Source organism: Scyliorhinus torazame, chromosome 8, assembly GCF_047496885.1.
Source record: "Scyliorhinus torazame isolate Kashiwa2021f chromosome 8, sScyTor2.1, whole genome shotgun sequence".
In the NCBI taxonomy this organism is placed as follows: Eukaryota; Metazoa; Chordata; class Chondrichthyes; order Carcharhiniformes; family Scyliorhinidae; genus Scyliorhinus; species Scyliorhinus torazame.
This window is the reverse complement of record NC_092714.1, coordinates 45,990,484-46,005,921: the sequence shown is the minus strand read 5'-3', so window position 1 is coordinate 46,005,921 and position 15,438 is coordinate 45,990,484. Positions and strand designations below refer to the sequence as shown.

Genomic DNA, 15,438 nt, shown 5'->3' with positions numbered 1-15,438 from the left:
GGATGGATCTTGCGGGGCGGCGGAGGAAGAGAGGCCGGCCCACCGATTGGTAGGCACTGATCGCAGGCCAGACACCTTTTGAGTCCCCCACCCCCGGTGCAGGAACCCCCCTCTCCCCCCCCCCCCCCCCCCCCATAGGCTGCCCCCCAGCATTCCCGCGCTGTTCCCGCCGGCAGCGACCAGGTGTGGACGGCGCCGACGGGAACCCGTCGTGTTGGGCAGGCCGCTCGGCCCATCCGGGCCGGAGAATCGCCGTTCGCCCATTGCAAGCAGCAAGCGGCGATTCTCCCAGCGGCCAGCCGTGATTCTCACCGTGTCGGTTGGGGGGGATGGGGGGGCCTGGGAGAATCGCGTGCGGGCGTCGGGGCGGGACACGCACGGCGCCCCGGCGATTCTCCCACCTGGCGTGGGGGGGAGAATCCCACACATAATCTTTTGAATCAGGGGTGAGAATTCTACCAGTCGACCTTCTAAAAACCAATTCTGGCTAGATGTCTTAATTCTCCCCCGATATATTCTGTTCATACTTAATACAGAAGGTAATTTCTAAGATTGAAGCCAACACTGCCAATGATCCAAAAACCTCACCTTTTGAACAGTTGTGGTACCTCGGTTCTAGTGGGCCCATAGAAAATAATGAGCTCTTTTCCACTGGTACGTACACCATGGAATCAGTGTGAGTCATCCCTGGAAAACTGGTGGAAAATTATACACAAATGTAGAAATCTAATAATTAGCATTTTTGACATTCAGAAATAATATTGAAGCATTTAAAAAAAAAAAAAAATTCATGGGATGTGGGCGTCATTAGCTACACCAGCAGTTCCCATCCCTGATTGTCCTTGAGAAGGTGGTGGTGAGCTACCTTGAACCGCTGCAGTCCATGTGGTGTGCATCCACCCACAGTGCTGTTAGAAGTTACAGGATTTTGACCAAGCGAGAATGAATGAACGGCGATATATTTTCAAGTTAGGGTGTGAGTGGCTTGGGGGGGAATTTCCAGGGGGCGTTATTCCTATGTGTCTGCTGAAGTAAATGGACAACTAGTAAGTTGAGTACAGAGATTAAGTGGTTATATTTGCAGTTGTATTTTAAAACTGCTAAAGCAAGGAAAATTTCACTCCAACTATACTCTGCAGTAAATATTACAATTTAACTCAGCTTTTGTGATGAAAACATGTGAGAAAACACATCATGGAATTCCTATTACCATATGTCTGTACAGCAGTATCATGCTGCCCCTCTCAATTATATCTCTTTTCTTTGATCCTGGCTCATATTAAATATGATAAATATCATTCACAGTTGATCAAAGTTGCCAATTAAAATAGATTTTAAGAGTTAACAAGATCAGAGTGGAAAAATTGCTTCACAGAGTCTTCAAGTGCCAATTTTTAATAATTCTCATTTAGTTAGGATCTGCATTGTTGAACACTTGTCTGTAATATAAATAGCTTGGTCGTAATTAACCAATATGCATCTGCTATAACTACAAGATGCAAATTCTGACAATGTATACAATTGATACAATGGGTGGCACGGTAACACAGTGGTTAGCACAGTTGCTTCACAGCTCCAGGGTCCCAGGTTCAATTCCCGGCTTGGGTTACTGTCTGTGCGGAGTCTGCATGTTTAGGACTGAGATGAGGAGAAACTTCTTCACTCAGAGGGTAGTGAACCTGTGGAATTCTCTACCACAGAAGGCTATGGAAGCCAAGTCATTGAATATATTTAAGGAGGAAATGTGTCAGCATGGGTTTCCTCCGGGTGCTCCGATTTCCTCCCACAGTCCAAAGATGTGCAGGTTAGGTGGATTGGCCGTGCTAATTTGCTCTTAGTGTCCAAAAAAAGGTTAGATGGGATTACTGGGTTACAGGGATAGGGTGAAGATGTGGGCTTAGATAGGGTGATCTTTCCATTGGCCTGTGCAGACTCAATGGGCCAAATGGCCTCCTTCTGCACTGTAAATTCTATGAAGTCAGATAGTTGAGCGTTTAAGAGTTAGCATAACTCCTTTTGCAATGACAAACTTACACATGTTATCACAAACCTGAGATGTCTGACTCTAATAAGGGACTGCTTACAGACATTATAATAAATACAGTGAATATCAACCCCCCACACTATATTTCAATATCAATCAGTCAAGAACGGCAGATTCCGATAAAGGAAATAAAGATTTTTATGCTCTCACGCAGGACAGAAATCTGATGTGAGTAGATTTTCCTGCCTCTTGTCATTAGTTTGGATGGTTGTTGTCATTTGTAGATTGCTCTGGGATTTCACTGAGGGGCTGAGCATGGAGGTAAGTAGATGAAGTGGGAGAAACATAGAAAATCGGAGCAAGAGTAGGCTGTTCGGCCCTTTGAGCCTACTCCGTCATTCAATATGATCATAGCTGACCCTCTATCTCAATGCCACACTCCAAGCTCTCCCATACCTCTTGACGTCCTTATAGTCTAGAAATCTATCTGTTTCCTCCTTAAATATATTCAGTGACTTGGCTTCTAAAGCCTTCTGTGGTAGAGAATTCCACCCTCTGAGTGAAGAAGTTTCTCCTCATTTCAGTCCTAAATAGCCTACCCAGTATCCTGAGACTGTGACCTCTTGTTCTAACACCCCCACCCCCACCCCCACCCAGCCAGAGGAAACAATATTCCTGCATCCAGTCTGTCCAGCCCCAGCCCTGTCAGAATTTTATATATCTCAATTAGATCACCTCTTATTCTTATAAATTCTAGTGAATACAGGTCCAATCAACTCAATCTTTCCTCATAAGACAATCCTATCATTCCAGGAATCAGTCTGGTGAACCTTCGCTGCATTTCCTCTATGGCAAGTAAATATTCTTCTCAGATAAGGAGACCAAAACTACACACAATACTCTAGGTATGGTCTCATCAAAGCCCTGTACAGCTGCACTAAGATATCATTGCTCCTGTACTCCAGTTCTCTTGCAATGAAGGCCAACATGCCATTCGCCTTCCTAACTGCTTGCTGCACCTTCATGCTTGCCTTCAGTTATTCTGTTTCTCTGTCCAAAGTGGATAACTTCACATTTATGCACATTCTACTGCATCTGCCACGTATTTACCCACTCACTGAATTTGTCTAACATCCACCTCACCACTCACATTCCCACCAAATTTTGCGCCGTCAACAAACTGAGAAATATTACACTTGGCACCCTCATCCAAATCATTGATGTATATTGTGGATAGCTGGAGCCAAATCGTCTCTGGCCACAGGAGAGGTGCCAGAGGGCTAGAGGACAGCTAATGTGGTGCTATTATTCAAGAACAAAAGTAGGGACAAACCAGGAAATTAAAGGCCAGTGAGCCGACCCCTGCTCCTAGTTCTTATGTTCTCAGAAAGAACTATTCTGTCTAATTCCACGTTCTAGTTTTTGGGCTGTAGCCCTATAGGTAACAGCACCCCAAGCACAAATCTGGTGTTCTTCATTAAGATGGGGATTTCTTGATTAATAAGGGGATCAGGAGTTATGGGGAGAAGGCAGGAGAATGGAGATGAGGAACATATCATAGATTATCATAGAATTTACAGTGCAGAAGGAGGCCATTCAGCCCATCAAGTCTGCACCAGCTCTTGGAAAGAGCACCCTACCCAAGGTCAACACCTACACCCCATCCCCATAACCTAGTAATCCCACCCAACACTAAGGGCAATTTTGGACACTAAGGGCAATTTATCATGGCCAATCCACTTAACCTGCACATCTTTGGACTGTGGGAGGAAACCGGAGCACCCGGAGGAAACCCACGCAGACACAGGGAGGATGTGCAGACTCCGCACAGACAGTGACCCAAGCTGGAATCAAACCTGGGACCCTGGAGCTGTGAAGCAATTGTGCTATCCACAATGCTACCGTGCTGCCCACATATCAACCATGATTGAATGGTGGAGCAGATTCGGTGGGCTGAATGGCTTAATTATGCTCTTATATCTTATGGTCTAACTTCATGGTCAGGAAACTACTGCAAAAATTTCTGAGGGACAGAATTAATCTCCACTTGGAGAGGCAAGGATAAATCAAGGATAGTCAGCATGGTTTTGACAAAGGGAGATCATGTCTTACAGATTTGATTGAATTTTGTGAGGTGACTAGGTGTGTAGATGAGGGTAGTGCGGTTGGGGGCAGTGTAGTCTACATGTACTTTAGTAAAGCATTTGACAAGGTCATACATTGCAGGCTGATGAAGAAGGTAAGAGCCCATGGGATCCAGGATTTGGCAAACTGGATCCAAAACTGGCTTAGTGGTAAGAAGCATAGAGTGATGGTTGAAAGTTGTTTTGTGACTGGAAGCCTATGTCAAGTGGTGTTCCGCAGGGATCAGTGCAGGGTCCCTTATTATTTGTAGTATACATTAATGATCTAGATGTGAATGTTGGAGGTATGATAAGTAAGTTCGTAGATGACTCAAAAATTGGTGATGTGGTAAATAATGAGGATTGCAGGATGATATAGGTGGGCTGGTTAGATGGGCAGAAGAGTGGCAAATGGTATTTAACCATGAAAGTTGTGAGGTAATGCATTTTGCAAGGACTAACAAGACAAGGAATATACAACGAATGGTCGGACCATACGACCATGAGAAATAGAAGCAGAAATAGGCCACTCGGCCCATCGGGTCTGCTCTGCCATTCAATCATGGCTGATATTTCTCTCATACCCATTCTCCTGCCTTCTCCCCATAACCCCATATCCCCTTATTAATCTATAACCTATCTATCCCTGTCTTAAAGACACTCCGTGATTTGGCTTCTGCGGCAAAGAGTTCCACAGATTCACCACCCTCTGGCTGAAGAAATTCCTCCTCCTCTATTGTAAAGGATCGTCCCTTTAGTCTGAGATTGTGTCCTCTGTTTCTAGTTTTTCTTACAAGTGGAAATATCCTCTCCACGTCCACTCTATCCAGGGCTCGCAGTTTCCTGTTAAGTTTCAATAAGATCCCGAGGAAGTATAGAAGATCAAAGGACTCTAGATCTGTACTCGTTGGAATTTAGAAGGATGAGGGGGATCTTATTGAAACTTACAGAATACTAAGAAACTATAGAGTCGTGAGAACAGCCCAGTCCATCATGCAAAAACGCCTCCCATCTATTGACTTTGTCTATATCTCCCACTGCCTTGGAAAAGTGGGCAGCATAATCAGTGACCCCTCTCACCTGGGTTATTCTCTCTTCCAACCTCTTCCATCAGGCAGAAGATACAAAAGTCCGAGAACACGTACCAACAGATTCAAAAACAGCTTCTTCCCCGCTGTTACCTCCTGAATGACCCTCTTAGGGGCTGGTTTAGCACAGGGCTAAATTGCTGGCTTTGAAAGCAGACCAAGGCAGGCCAGCAGCACGGTTCAATTCCCGTACCAGCCTCCTCGAACAGGCGCCGGAATATGGCGACTAGGGGCTTTTCACAGTAACTTTATTGAAGCCTACTTGTGACAATAAGCGATTTTCATTTCATTTCATCATTTCTTATGGACTGAAATGATCTCTCCATGCAATTTCTCTACTGTGTAGTACTACACTCCATATGCTTCACCCACTATGTCCATGTATTTACATTGTACGTTTATCATATGTCCTATGTTTTTCATATATGTAACTCTGCCTGGACTGTATGCAGAATAATACTTTTCACTGTACTTTGGTGCACGTGACAATAAATCTAAATCTATTTCTCCTTAATATTTTGAAAGAACCAATCAAATAACCCCATAACCTTCTAAATTCTAGGGAATACAACTGTAGGTTGCTTGGTCCTTGATCCATGGAGTCCAGGTGTAATTCTAGTAAATATATCCTGCATTCCCTCCAAGAACTGCTTACAGTAATTCCAGGTTTGGTCTAACCCAGGGCTTTGTGTAGCTGAAGCATGGACTTCTCACTTGTATTCTAGTCCTCGAGATACAATTTTCATTGTCAAGAAGGACGTTTCAGACCTGTTTCGAAATTCATCAAAATTGGGAAACCTTCTCTCCCTTTTAGTTTCCATGGTCTTATGCAAAATAACTTTGGAGAATCTTGACCTAGTTAATTCAGAGAGGCCACAGGTTTGGGAAATGGAAAAATAAATGTCACACTGCTGCCATAGAGGTCTCAGCTCAGGAAATTTTTGGGCAGAGTAGAGAGAGCGTTATTTGGCATCTGACACAGAATTTACAGTGCAGAAGAAGTCTGCACCTGCTCTTGGAAAGAGCACCCTACTTAAGCACATACCTCCACCCTATCCCCATAACCCAGTAACCCGACCAAACCTTTTGTACACTAGGGAGCAATTTAGCATGGCCAATCCACCTAACCTGCACATCTTTAGACTGTGGGACAAAACCGAAGCAGCTGGAGGAAACCCACGCAGACATGGGGAAAAACTGCAAACTCCACACAGACAGCCACCCGAGGCCTGAATTGAACCCAGGTCCCTGGAGCTGTGAGGCAGCAGTGCCTGCCACTGTGCGATAGTTAACCTTGGAGTGTTCTTGGTGCTCACAACTCCAATGCAAAGAGTTTCACTTCCCAACTCTGTCATCTCTTTCTCGATGAGCACAAACAACTTAAAAGAGAAAAATAAATTAGGATCAAGAGATTTTGCAGACATAGCAATCCATAGCTGTCCTATTTTGATTCTAATCTATACAGGTCCTTCTGGCAGCCCCATTGGATCTGACCACCAGAAAAAAAAGAATATTGTCACCTGAAGAGCTGGAGCAACGACATCAGAGACGCCAAGAGGCAGCAGCTAAACGTGCAAAGCTACTTCATGAAAAGAAGCAAAAACGAGAAGAAGAGGAGCAAAAGAAAAAGTAAGGGCAAATATTTGTTACATTAGGTTCTTTGCTGGTTTTGAAAGGAGGATATTACAATGCCAGAATGTCTGTCTGGTGAAAGGTAATTAGCCGGAAACATTGGGTGGAATTTTCCCACAGTATTTCAGTGTCAAGCTCCGACTGAAACCCAGTATGGAGCTCTACCACTGCAGAGCCGAGTATTTAATCTAGATTTTGCGCCCCATGGAAAAATAGAATTCAGTGGGCGTGATTTACGCCATCACTGTGTTGGGATGGGGTGGGGGGAGGCTGATAGATTGGCAAGGCGAGCTCTACAGAGATCAGGCGCCCTTTTGAATAGTGCTCCAATCAGCACAGAAAAATAAAACATCCACATGGACATGGGGAACCTCCTCCCATAAGCATCCCCCCCGCCCCCACCATCAGCATCGAGGCTTCCATCCCCTATCACCACCACCATCAACATCAGGGCTGTCATCCCCCATCAGCATCGGGGCTCCCACCCCCCCCATCAGCATCGGGGTTCCCATGCCCCATCACCACCACCATCAGCATCAGGGCTGTCATCCCCCATCAGCATCGGGACTCCCACCCCCCCATCAGCATCGGGGTTCCCATGCCCCATCAGCACCACCATCAGCATCGGAGCTCCCATCTCCCATCACCACCACCATCAGGGCCCCCCCCCAAAAAAAACATCACCAGCACCATCAGCATCGGGGTGGGTTCCTCTTTCCCACCAAATATGTACCAACCAGGCAGTGCCAACCCGTGCCAGGGACTGCCTGGGCATGACCCTCTCCTCCCAGGGCGATACTTACCATTGCACCCCAGGGGATCCCTTCAAATAATTTGCGTTTTCCAGAACATGTTGTGTCATCGAAGTTTGCATATTCAGTGAGGGCATAGCATGTGGTGGGGAGGGGCTCGGTAAGTATATTAAAATGCATTGGAATAAGGTTCCCGCCCTTTCTGGGCCTGAATCTCCTCACGTTTCTGATTCCCGCAGGATTGTCCGCCCACGTTGCTGTTCTCACTGTTGGTTAACGCGGACTGAAAATCGCTCCCATTAACTCTGTTTCTCTCACTTCCGGGTGCGGCGATGACCAGCTGAGTCGCACGTTTCGGCAGCTCCCGGTGAAACGGACTTTTGGGCTCCTGATAGGAGCCCCAACGGCAACTTTGACGGCTAAAAACACTGTGCGGTAAACCAGAAGGGAATCCCCCCTGGATACGGATGAAAAAAGGAGGAGAAAGTGGCCGGATTGCAGTGGATCCTTTAGAACAGCGGCAAGGAAGGCAAGCAAAAACCAAGATGGCGTCGGAAGGTGGCAGTTTAACATGGGGCCCTGAACAACAAGAGTTCTTGAAATGCTCTGTGGAAGAGCTCAAAAAGGAAATGAAGAAAGAGCTGTTGGCCCCGATACTACAGGCGATCGAAGGGCTAAAGGAGGAACAAAAGACCCAGGAGCGGGAGCTTCGGGTCGTGAAGGCAAAGGCAGCCGAGAATGAGGACGACATACAGGGCCTGGTGGTGAAGACGGAGACGCATGAGGCACATCAGAAACGATGTGTGGAAAGGTTGGAGGCACTGGAGAACAACGCAAGGAGGAACAACCTGAGGATTCTTAGTCTTCCTGAAGGTGCGGAGGGAGCGGACGTCGGGGCATATGTGAGCACGATGCTGCACTCGTTAATGGGAGCGGAGGCCCCGGCGGGTCCGTTGGAGGTGGAGGGAGCATACCGAGTGATGGCGCGAGGACCGAGAGCAGGAGAAATTCCCAGAGCCATAGTGGTGAGATTCCTCCGTTTTAAGGATAGAGAAATGGTCCTTAGATGGGCAAAGAAAACTCGGAGCAGTAAATGGGAGAACGCGGTGATCCGCGTTTATCAAGACTGGAGTGCGGAGGTGGCGAGAAGGAGGGCGAGCTTTAATCGGGCCAAGGCGGTGCTTCATAAAAAGAAGATAAAATTTGGAATGCTGCAACCGGCAAGACTGTGGGTCACATATCGAGGGAGGCACCACTACTTTGAGACGGCGGATGAAGCGTGGACTTTTATTGTGGAAGAAAAACTGGAATGAGCGGGTTATTAAAAAGAACGTTTGAACAAAGTGGTGGGGCGAATGTGGGGGGCGAAGAGGGGGGTTAAAAAGGGGGGAAAGAGGAGTTTTATGTACTAATCCTGCGATGTGGTAACTTTTCTCTTCCACAGGTGGTGATGGGGGGAGGAGGGGAGGTGGAGGAGATGGGGCGTTGGCAATTGGGGGCGGGGCCAAGGGAGAAGCGCGGGCTTGGTTCCCGCGCTATGATAATCATGGCGGGAATAGAGAAGCAGGAAGGAGGGGGCGTCGCACGGTGCGAGCCGAGGTCACGGGGGGAAGCCGAGGTCGGCCAGAGTTTGCTGACTTCTGGGAGCAACATGGGGGGAGTAATTACGCTAGCGGGGGATCTAGCGGGGGGGGGTGGGAGGGGGGAATTACTGGGTTGCTGCTGCTGGGGAGAGGGGGGAGCTGGTATGGGAGGGGATGGGCGGGGGGGCACCGCCTGGGGGAGATACAGCTGCGTGGGAACCGGGTGAGGAGCTGGAAAAAGGGGATGGCTAATCGACAAGGGGGGGGGGGTGGGGGGGTAGGAAGCCCCCCAACCCGGCTGATCACGTGGAACGTGAGAGGGCTGAACGGGCCGATAAAGAGGGCACGGGTACTCGCACACCTTAAGAAACTTAAGGCAGATGTGGTTATGTTACAGGAAACGCACCTGAAACTGATAGACCAGGTTAGGCTACGCAAAGGATGGGTGGGGCAGGTGTTCCATTTGGGGCTAGATACGAAAAACAGGGGGGTGGCTATATTAGTGGGGAAGCGGGTAATGTTCGAGGCAAAGACTATAGTGGCGGATAACGGGGGCAGATACGTGATGGTGAGTGGCAAACTACAGGGGGAGACGGTGGTTTTGGTAAACGTATATGCCCCGAACTGGGATGATGCCAATTTTATGAGGCGGATGCTAGGACGCATTCCGGACCTAGAGATGGGATAGCTGATAATGGGGGGAGATTTTAATACGGTGTTGGAACCAGGGCTGGATAGGTCGAAGTCCAGGACTGGAAGGAGGCCGGCAGCAGCCAAGGTACTTAAAGATTTTATGGAGCAGATGGGAGGTGTAGACCCGTGGAGATTTAGCAGACCTAGGAGTAAGGAGTTCTCGTTTTTCTCCTATGTCCATAAAGTCCACTCGCGAATAGACTTTTTTGTGCTGGGAAGGGCGTTGATCCCGAAGGTGAGGGGAACGGAGTATACGGCTATAGCCATTTCGGATCACGCTCCACACTGGGTAGACTTGGAGATAGGGGAGGAAACAGGAAGGCACCCACCCTGGAGAATGGACATGGGACTAATGGCAGATGAGGGGATGTGTCTAAGGGTGAGGGGGTGCATTGAAAAGTACTTAGAACTCAATGATAATGGGGAGGTCCAGGTGGGAGTGGTCTGGGAGGCGCTGAAGGCGGTGGTTAGAGGGGAGCTGATATCAATAAGGGCACATAAAGGGAAGCAGGAGAGTAAGGAACGGGTGCGGTTGCTGCAAGAACTTTTGAGGGTGGACAGACAATATGCGGAAGCACCGGAGGAGGGACTGTACAGGGAAAGGCAAAGGCTACATGTAGAATTTGACTTGCTGACTACGGGCACTGCAGAGGCACAATGGAGGAAGGCACAGGGTGTACAGTACGAATATGGGGAGAAGGCGAGCAGGTTGCTGGCACACCAATTGAGGAAAAGGGGAGCAGCGAGGGAAATAGGGGGAGTGAGGGATGAGGAAGGAGAGATGGAGCGGGGAGCGGAGAGAGTGAATGGAGTGTTCAAGACATTTTATAAAAAATTATATGAAGCTCAACCCCCGGATGGGAGGGAGAGAATGATGGGCTTCTTGGATCGGCTGGAATTTCCCAAGGTGGAAGAGCAGGAAAGGGTGGGACTGGGAGCACAGATCGAGGTAGAAGAAGTGGTGAAAGGAATTAGGAGCATGCAGGCGGGAAAGGCCCCGGGACCGGATGGATTCCCAGTCGAATTCTATAGAAAATATGTGGTCTTGCTCGCCCCGGTATTGACGAGGACCTTTAATGAGGCAAAGGAAAGGGGACAACTGCCCCCGACTATGTCTGAAGCAACGATATCGCTTCTCTTAAAGAAGGAAAAGGACCCGCTACAATGCGGGTCCTATAGACCTATTTCCCTCCTAAATGTAGATGCCAAGATCCTGGCCAAGGTAATGGCAATGAGAATAGAGGAATGTGTCCCGGGGGTGGTCCACGAGGACCAAACTGGGTTTGTGAAGGGGAGACAGCTGAACACGAATATACGGAGGCTGTTAGGGGTAATGATGATGGCCCCACCAGAGGGGGAAACGGAGATAGTAGAGGCGATGGATGCCGAGAAAGCATTTGATAGAGTGGAGTGGGATTATTTGTGGGAGGTGTTGAGGAGATTTGGTTTTGGAGAGGGGTATGTTAGATGGGTGCAGCTGTTGTATAGGGCCCCGATGGCGAGCGTGGTCACGAATGGACGGGGATCTGCATATTTTCGGCTCCATAGAGGGACAAGGCAGGGATGCCCTCTGTCCCCATTATTGTTTGCACTGGCGATTGAGCCCCTGGCGATAGCGTTGAGGGGTTCCAAAAAGTGGAGGGGAGTACTTAGAGGAGGAGAAGAACACCGGGTATCTTTGTATGCGGACGATTTGCTACTATACGTGGCAGACCCGGCGGAGGGGATGCCAGAAATAATGCGGATACTTGGGGAGTTTGGGGATTTTTCAGGGTATAAATTGAACATGGGGAAAAGTGAGTCGTTTGTGGTGCATCCAGGGGAGCAGAGTAGAGAAATAGAGGACCTACCGTTGAGGAAGGTAACAAGGGACTTGCGTTACCTGGGGATCCAGATAGCCAAGAATTGGGGCACATTGCATAGGTTAAATTTAACGCGGTTGGTGGAACAAATGGAGGAGGATTTCAAGAGATGGGATATGGTATCCCTATCACTGGCAGGGAGGGTGCAGGCGGTTAAGATGGTTGTCCTTCCAAGATTCCTCTTTGTGTTTCAGTGCCTCCCGGTGGTGATCACGAAGGCTTTTTTTAAAAGGATTGAAAAGAGCATCATGGGTTTTGTGTGGGCCGGGAAGACCCCGGGAGTGAGGAAGGGATTCTTACAGCGTAGCAGGGATGGGGGGGAGGCTGGCACTACCGAGCCTAAGTGAGTATTATTGGACCGCTAATATTTCAATGGTGAGTAAGTGGATGGGAGAGGAGGAGGGAGCGGCGTGGAAGAGATTAGAGAGGGCGTCCTGTAGGGGGACTAGCCTACAGGCTATGGTGACAGCCCCATTGCCGTTCTCACCGAGGAACTACACCACAAGCCCGGTGGTGGTGGCTACACTGAAGATTTGGGGACAGTGGAGACGGCATAGGGGAAAGACTGGAGCCTTGGGGGGGTCCCCGATAAGAAACAACCATAGGTTTGCCCCGGGGGGAATGGATGGGGGATATGGAATGTGGCAAAGAGCAGGAATAACGCAACTGAAAGATCTGTTTGTGGATGGGAAGTTCGCGAGTCTGGGAGCGCTGACCGAGAAATATGGGTTGCCCCAAGGGAATGCATTCAGGTATATGCAACTGGGGGCTTTTGCGAGGCAACAGGTGTTCAATTGCAGCTCCCGACACAAGAGGTGCAGGACAGAGTGATCTCAAAGACATGGGTGGGGGATGGTAAGGTGTCAGATATATATAGGGAAATGAGGGACGAAGGGGAGACTATGGTAGATGAACTAAAAGGGAAATGGGAAGAAGAGCTGGGGAGGAGATCGAGGAGGGGCTGTGGGCAGATGCCCTAAGCAGGGTAAACTCGTCGTCCTCGTGTGCCAGGCTAAGCCTGATTCAGTTTAAGGTATTACACAGGGCGCATATGACTGGAGCACGGCTCAGTAAATTTTTTGGGGTGGAGGATAGGTGTGCGAGGTGCTCGAGAAGCCCAGCGAATCATACCCATATGTTTTGGTCATGCCCGGCACTACAGGGGTTTTGGATGGGGGTGACAAAGGTGCTTTCAAAAGTAGTGGGGGTCCGGGTCGAACCAAGCTGGGGGTTGGCTATATTTGGGGTTGCACAAGAGCCGGGAGTGCAGGAGGCGAGAGAGGCCGATGTTTTGGCCTTTGCGTCCCTAGTAGCCCGGCGCAGGATATTGTTAATGTGGAAAGAAGCCAAGCCCCCGGGGGTGGAGACCTGGATAAATGACATGGCAGGGTTTATAAAGCTAGAGCGGATTAAGTTCGTTCTAAGGGGGTCGGCTCAAGGGTTCACCAGGCGGTGGCAACCGTTCGTCGAATACCTCGCAGAAAGATAGATGGAATGGAAAAAAGAAGGCAGCAGCAGCCCAGGATCGGGAGGGGCGGGGGGGGAGTGGGGGTGGGGGGTGGGAGGAGGGGGGGGGTTGGGGGGGGGGAGGGGGGGGAGCGGGGGGAGGAGGAACCAGAAGGACTCTCAGGGTTGTTAATATATACTGTATAATATGTATAGGTCGTTGCGACAGATAATTATATATTGGACTGTTAAATTATATTTTTGGAGAGTGTTACTTGTGATAAGGCAGTTGCCAATTAGGGTTAGTTTTCATTTTTGTTATTTATTATTTAGTCATTTTTTGTTTATAAAATAGGTCATTGTTATTTGTGTTGTTATCATATTGTGTAAAGGATGCACAATGTACTGTGTTGGTTGACCAAAAATTTTCAATAAAATATTTAATTAAAAAAAAACTCTGTTTCTCTCAACACCCCGAGAGAAAATAACTCACTCCTGGAACGGGGTCACGGAGAGGGGGGCTTGGCCCTCCCGAACTTTATTTACTATTACTGGGCGGCCATCATATTGATGGCCAGGAAGTCGGTAGTGGGGGAGCGGTCGGTTTGGGAGCGAGTGGAAGCATCCTGCAAGGGTACGAGTTTGGAGGCTTTACTAACGTCACCTCTGCTGTTCCCGCCGGCTGGGTACTCGACAAGCCCTGTGGTGGTGGCAGCCCTAAGGGTGTGGGGGCAATGGAGGCAGCACAAGGGACTGGAGGGGGCATCAGTGTGGTCACCGATCTGTGACAGCCGCCGGTTTGCCCCGGGGGGGCTGGATGGGGGCTTTAAGAGATAGCAGCGGGCAAGGATTGAGAGATTTGGGGACCTATTCATCCAGGAGGGCTTTCCGACCTTGGAGGCATTAGAGGAGGAGTTTGAGCTGCCGGGTGGGTACCGGTTTGGGTACCTTCAGGTGCGGGACTTTGTACAGAGGCAAGTTCCAAGCTTTCCTCACCTCCCCCTGAGGGGACTACAGGATAAGATGATGTCAAAAACGGGTTGGAGAGGGGAGGATTTTGGAGATATACAAGGAATTGATGGACTGGGAAGGGGCCCCTATCAGGGAGGTGAAGAGGAAGTGGGAAGAGGAGCGAGGAGGAGAGCTGGAAATTGAACTGTGGGAAAAAGCCTTGAAGAGAGTCAATTCATCCTCGTTGTGTGCCAGACTTAGCTTGATCCAGCTCAAGGTGGTCCACAGGGCCCACATGACGGTCGCCCGGATGAGCAGGCTCTTTGTGGAGGTGGAGGATAGTTGTGGGTGATGTGGGGGTAGCCCGGCGAATCATGTACATATGTTTTGGGCATGTCCAAAATTTAGGGGATTCTGGCAGGGATATGCGGACGTTATGTCATAAGTCCTGGAAGGGAGGGTAATTCTTGAGTCCAGAATTGGCAATATTTGGGGTATCGGAAGATCTGGGGGCCAAGGAGGGGAGGGAAGCCGTTGTTCTGGCCTTCTCCTCCCTGGTGGCCCGGAGACGGATTTTGCTGGGATGGAGGGATCGGAGCCCCCGGAGTCAGGAGTGTGGGTCAGCGATATGGCAGAGTTTCTCAGTGTGGAAAAAAATCAAGTTCGCTTTGAGAGGTTCAATTCAGGAGTTCGCCTGGAGATGGCAGCCGCTCATCGATTTCTTCAAGGAAAATTGAACGTCAGCAGTAAGGTGGGGGAGGGGAAAAGGGAGGGGGAGGAAAACAGGAGGCGTTGCAATGTTAGAGAAGGTCAGGAAACTTAGAATACGGGTAATTGGGGGATAGGGCGGGTATAGTAGGGGATGCTGTTTACTGTTTGTTGTTTTTTAGGTGTTTTGCGTGTGTCAGCCCGTGCGGTTGTTTAAGAAATGTTAGTGTGTTAAACTGTGAAAATTACAAATGCTTCAATAAAATATTTTCTAAAAAAAAAACTCTGTTTCTCTCTTTCCTGCAATGTCTGTTGTTACAAGTCGAGGTGGGGTAAAGGAACAAAGGAATTCTGGATTCCAAATAAATCAATCACTAAAGGTTGCGCCACAGGTTAGTTAGCAAGGCATTTAAAAGAAGCAAAGCACTAGTCTTTATTTCTACAGGCATAAACTTGAGAAGTTATGACAGGAAGTTAGAATAAGTATCCATTTTTCTTCTTTCTATCCATTTCTAGATGCTATTTGGAAATAAGACAGAGAACAATTGGGGTTCTTATCTCTGCACATCATTCCTATGTTGCTTTCAGTTTTATTTCCTTTTCATCGGCAGTTTTC

The 15,438-nt window shown here is 48.7% G+C and overlaps 1 protein-coding gene across 3 annotated transcripts in view; it reads left to right on the top strand.

Moving 5' to 3' along the window:
- chd1l (chromodomain helicase DNA binding protein 1-like) overlaps window positions 1-15,438 on the top strand; it is a 205,551-nt gene that overhangs the window by 152,927 nt on the left and 37,186 nt on the right. For all 3 annotated transcript variants that reach the window (XM_072513472.1, XM_072513474.1, XM_072513475.1), the window contains one exon: window positions 6,661-6,824. In XM_072513472.1, the coding sequence (XP_072369573.1) occupies window positions 6,661-6,824 (164 nt within the window). The remainder of the gene's footprint in view (window positions 1-6,660; window positions 6,825-15,438) is intronic.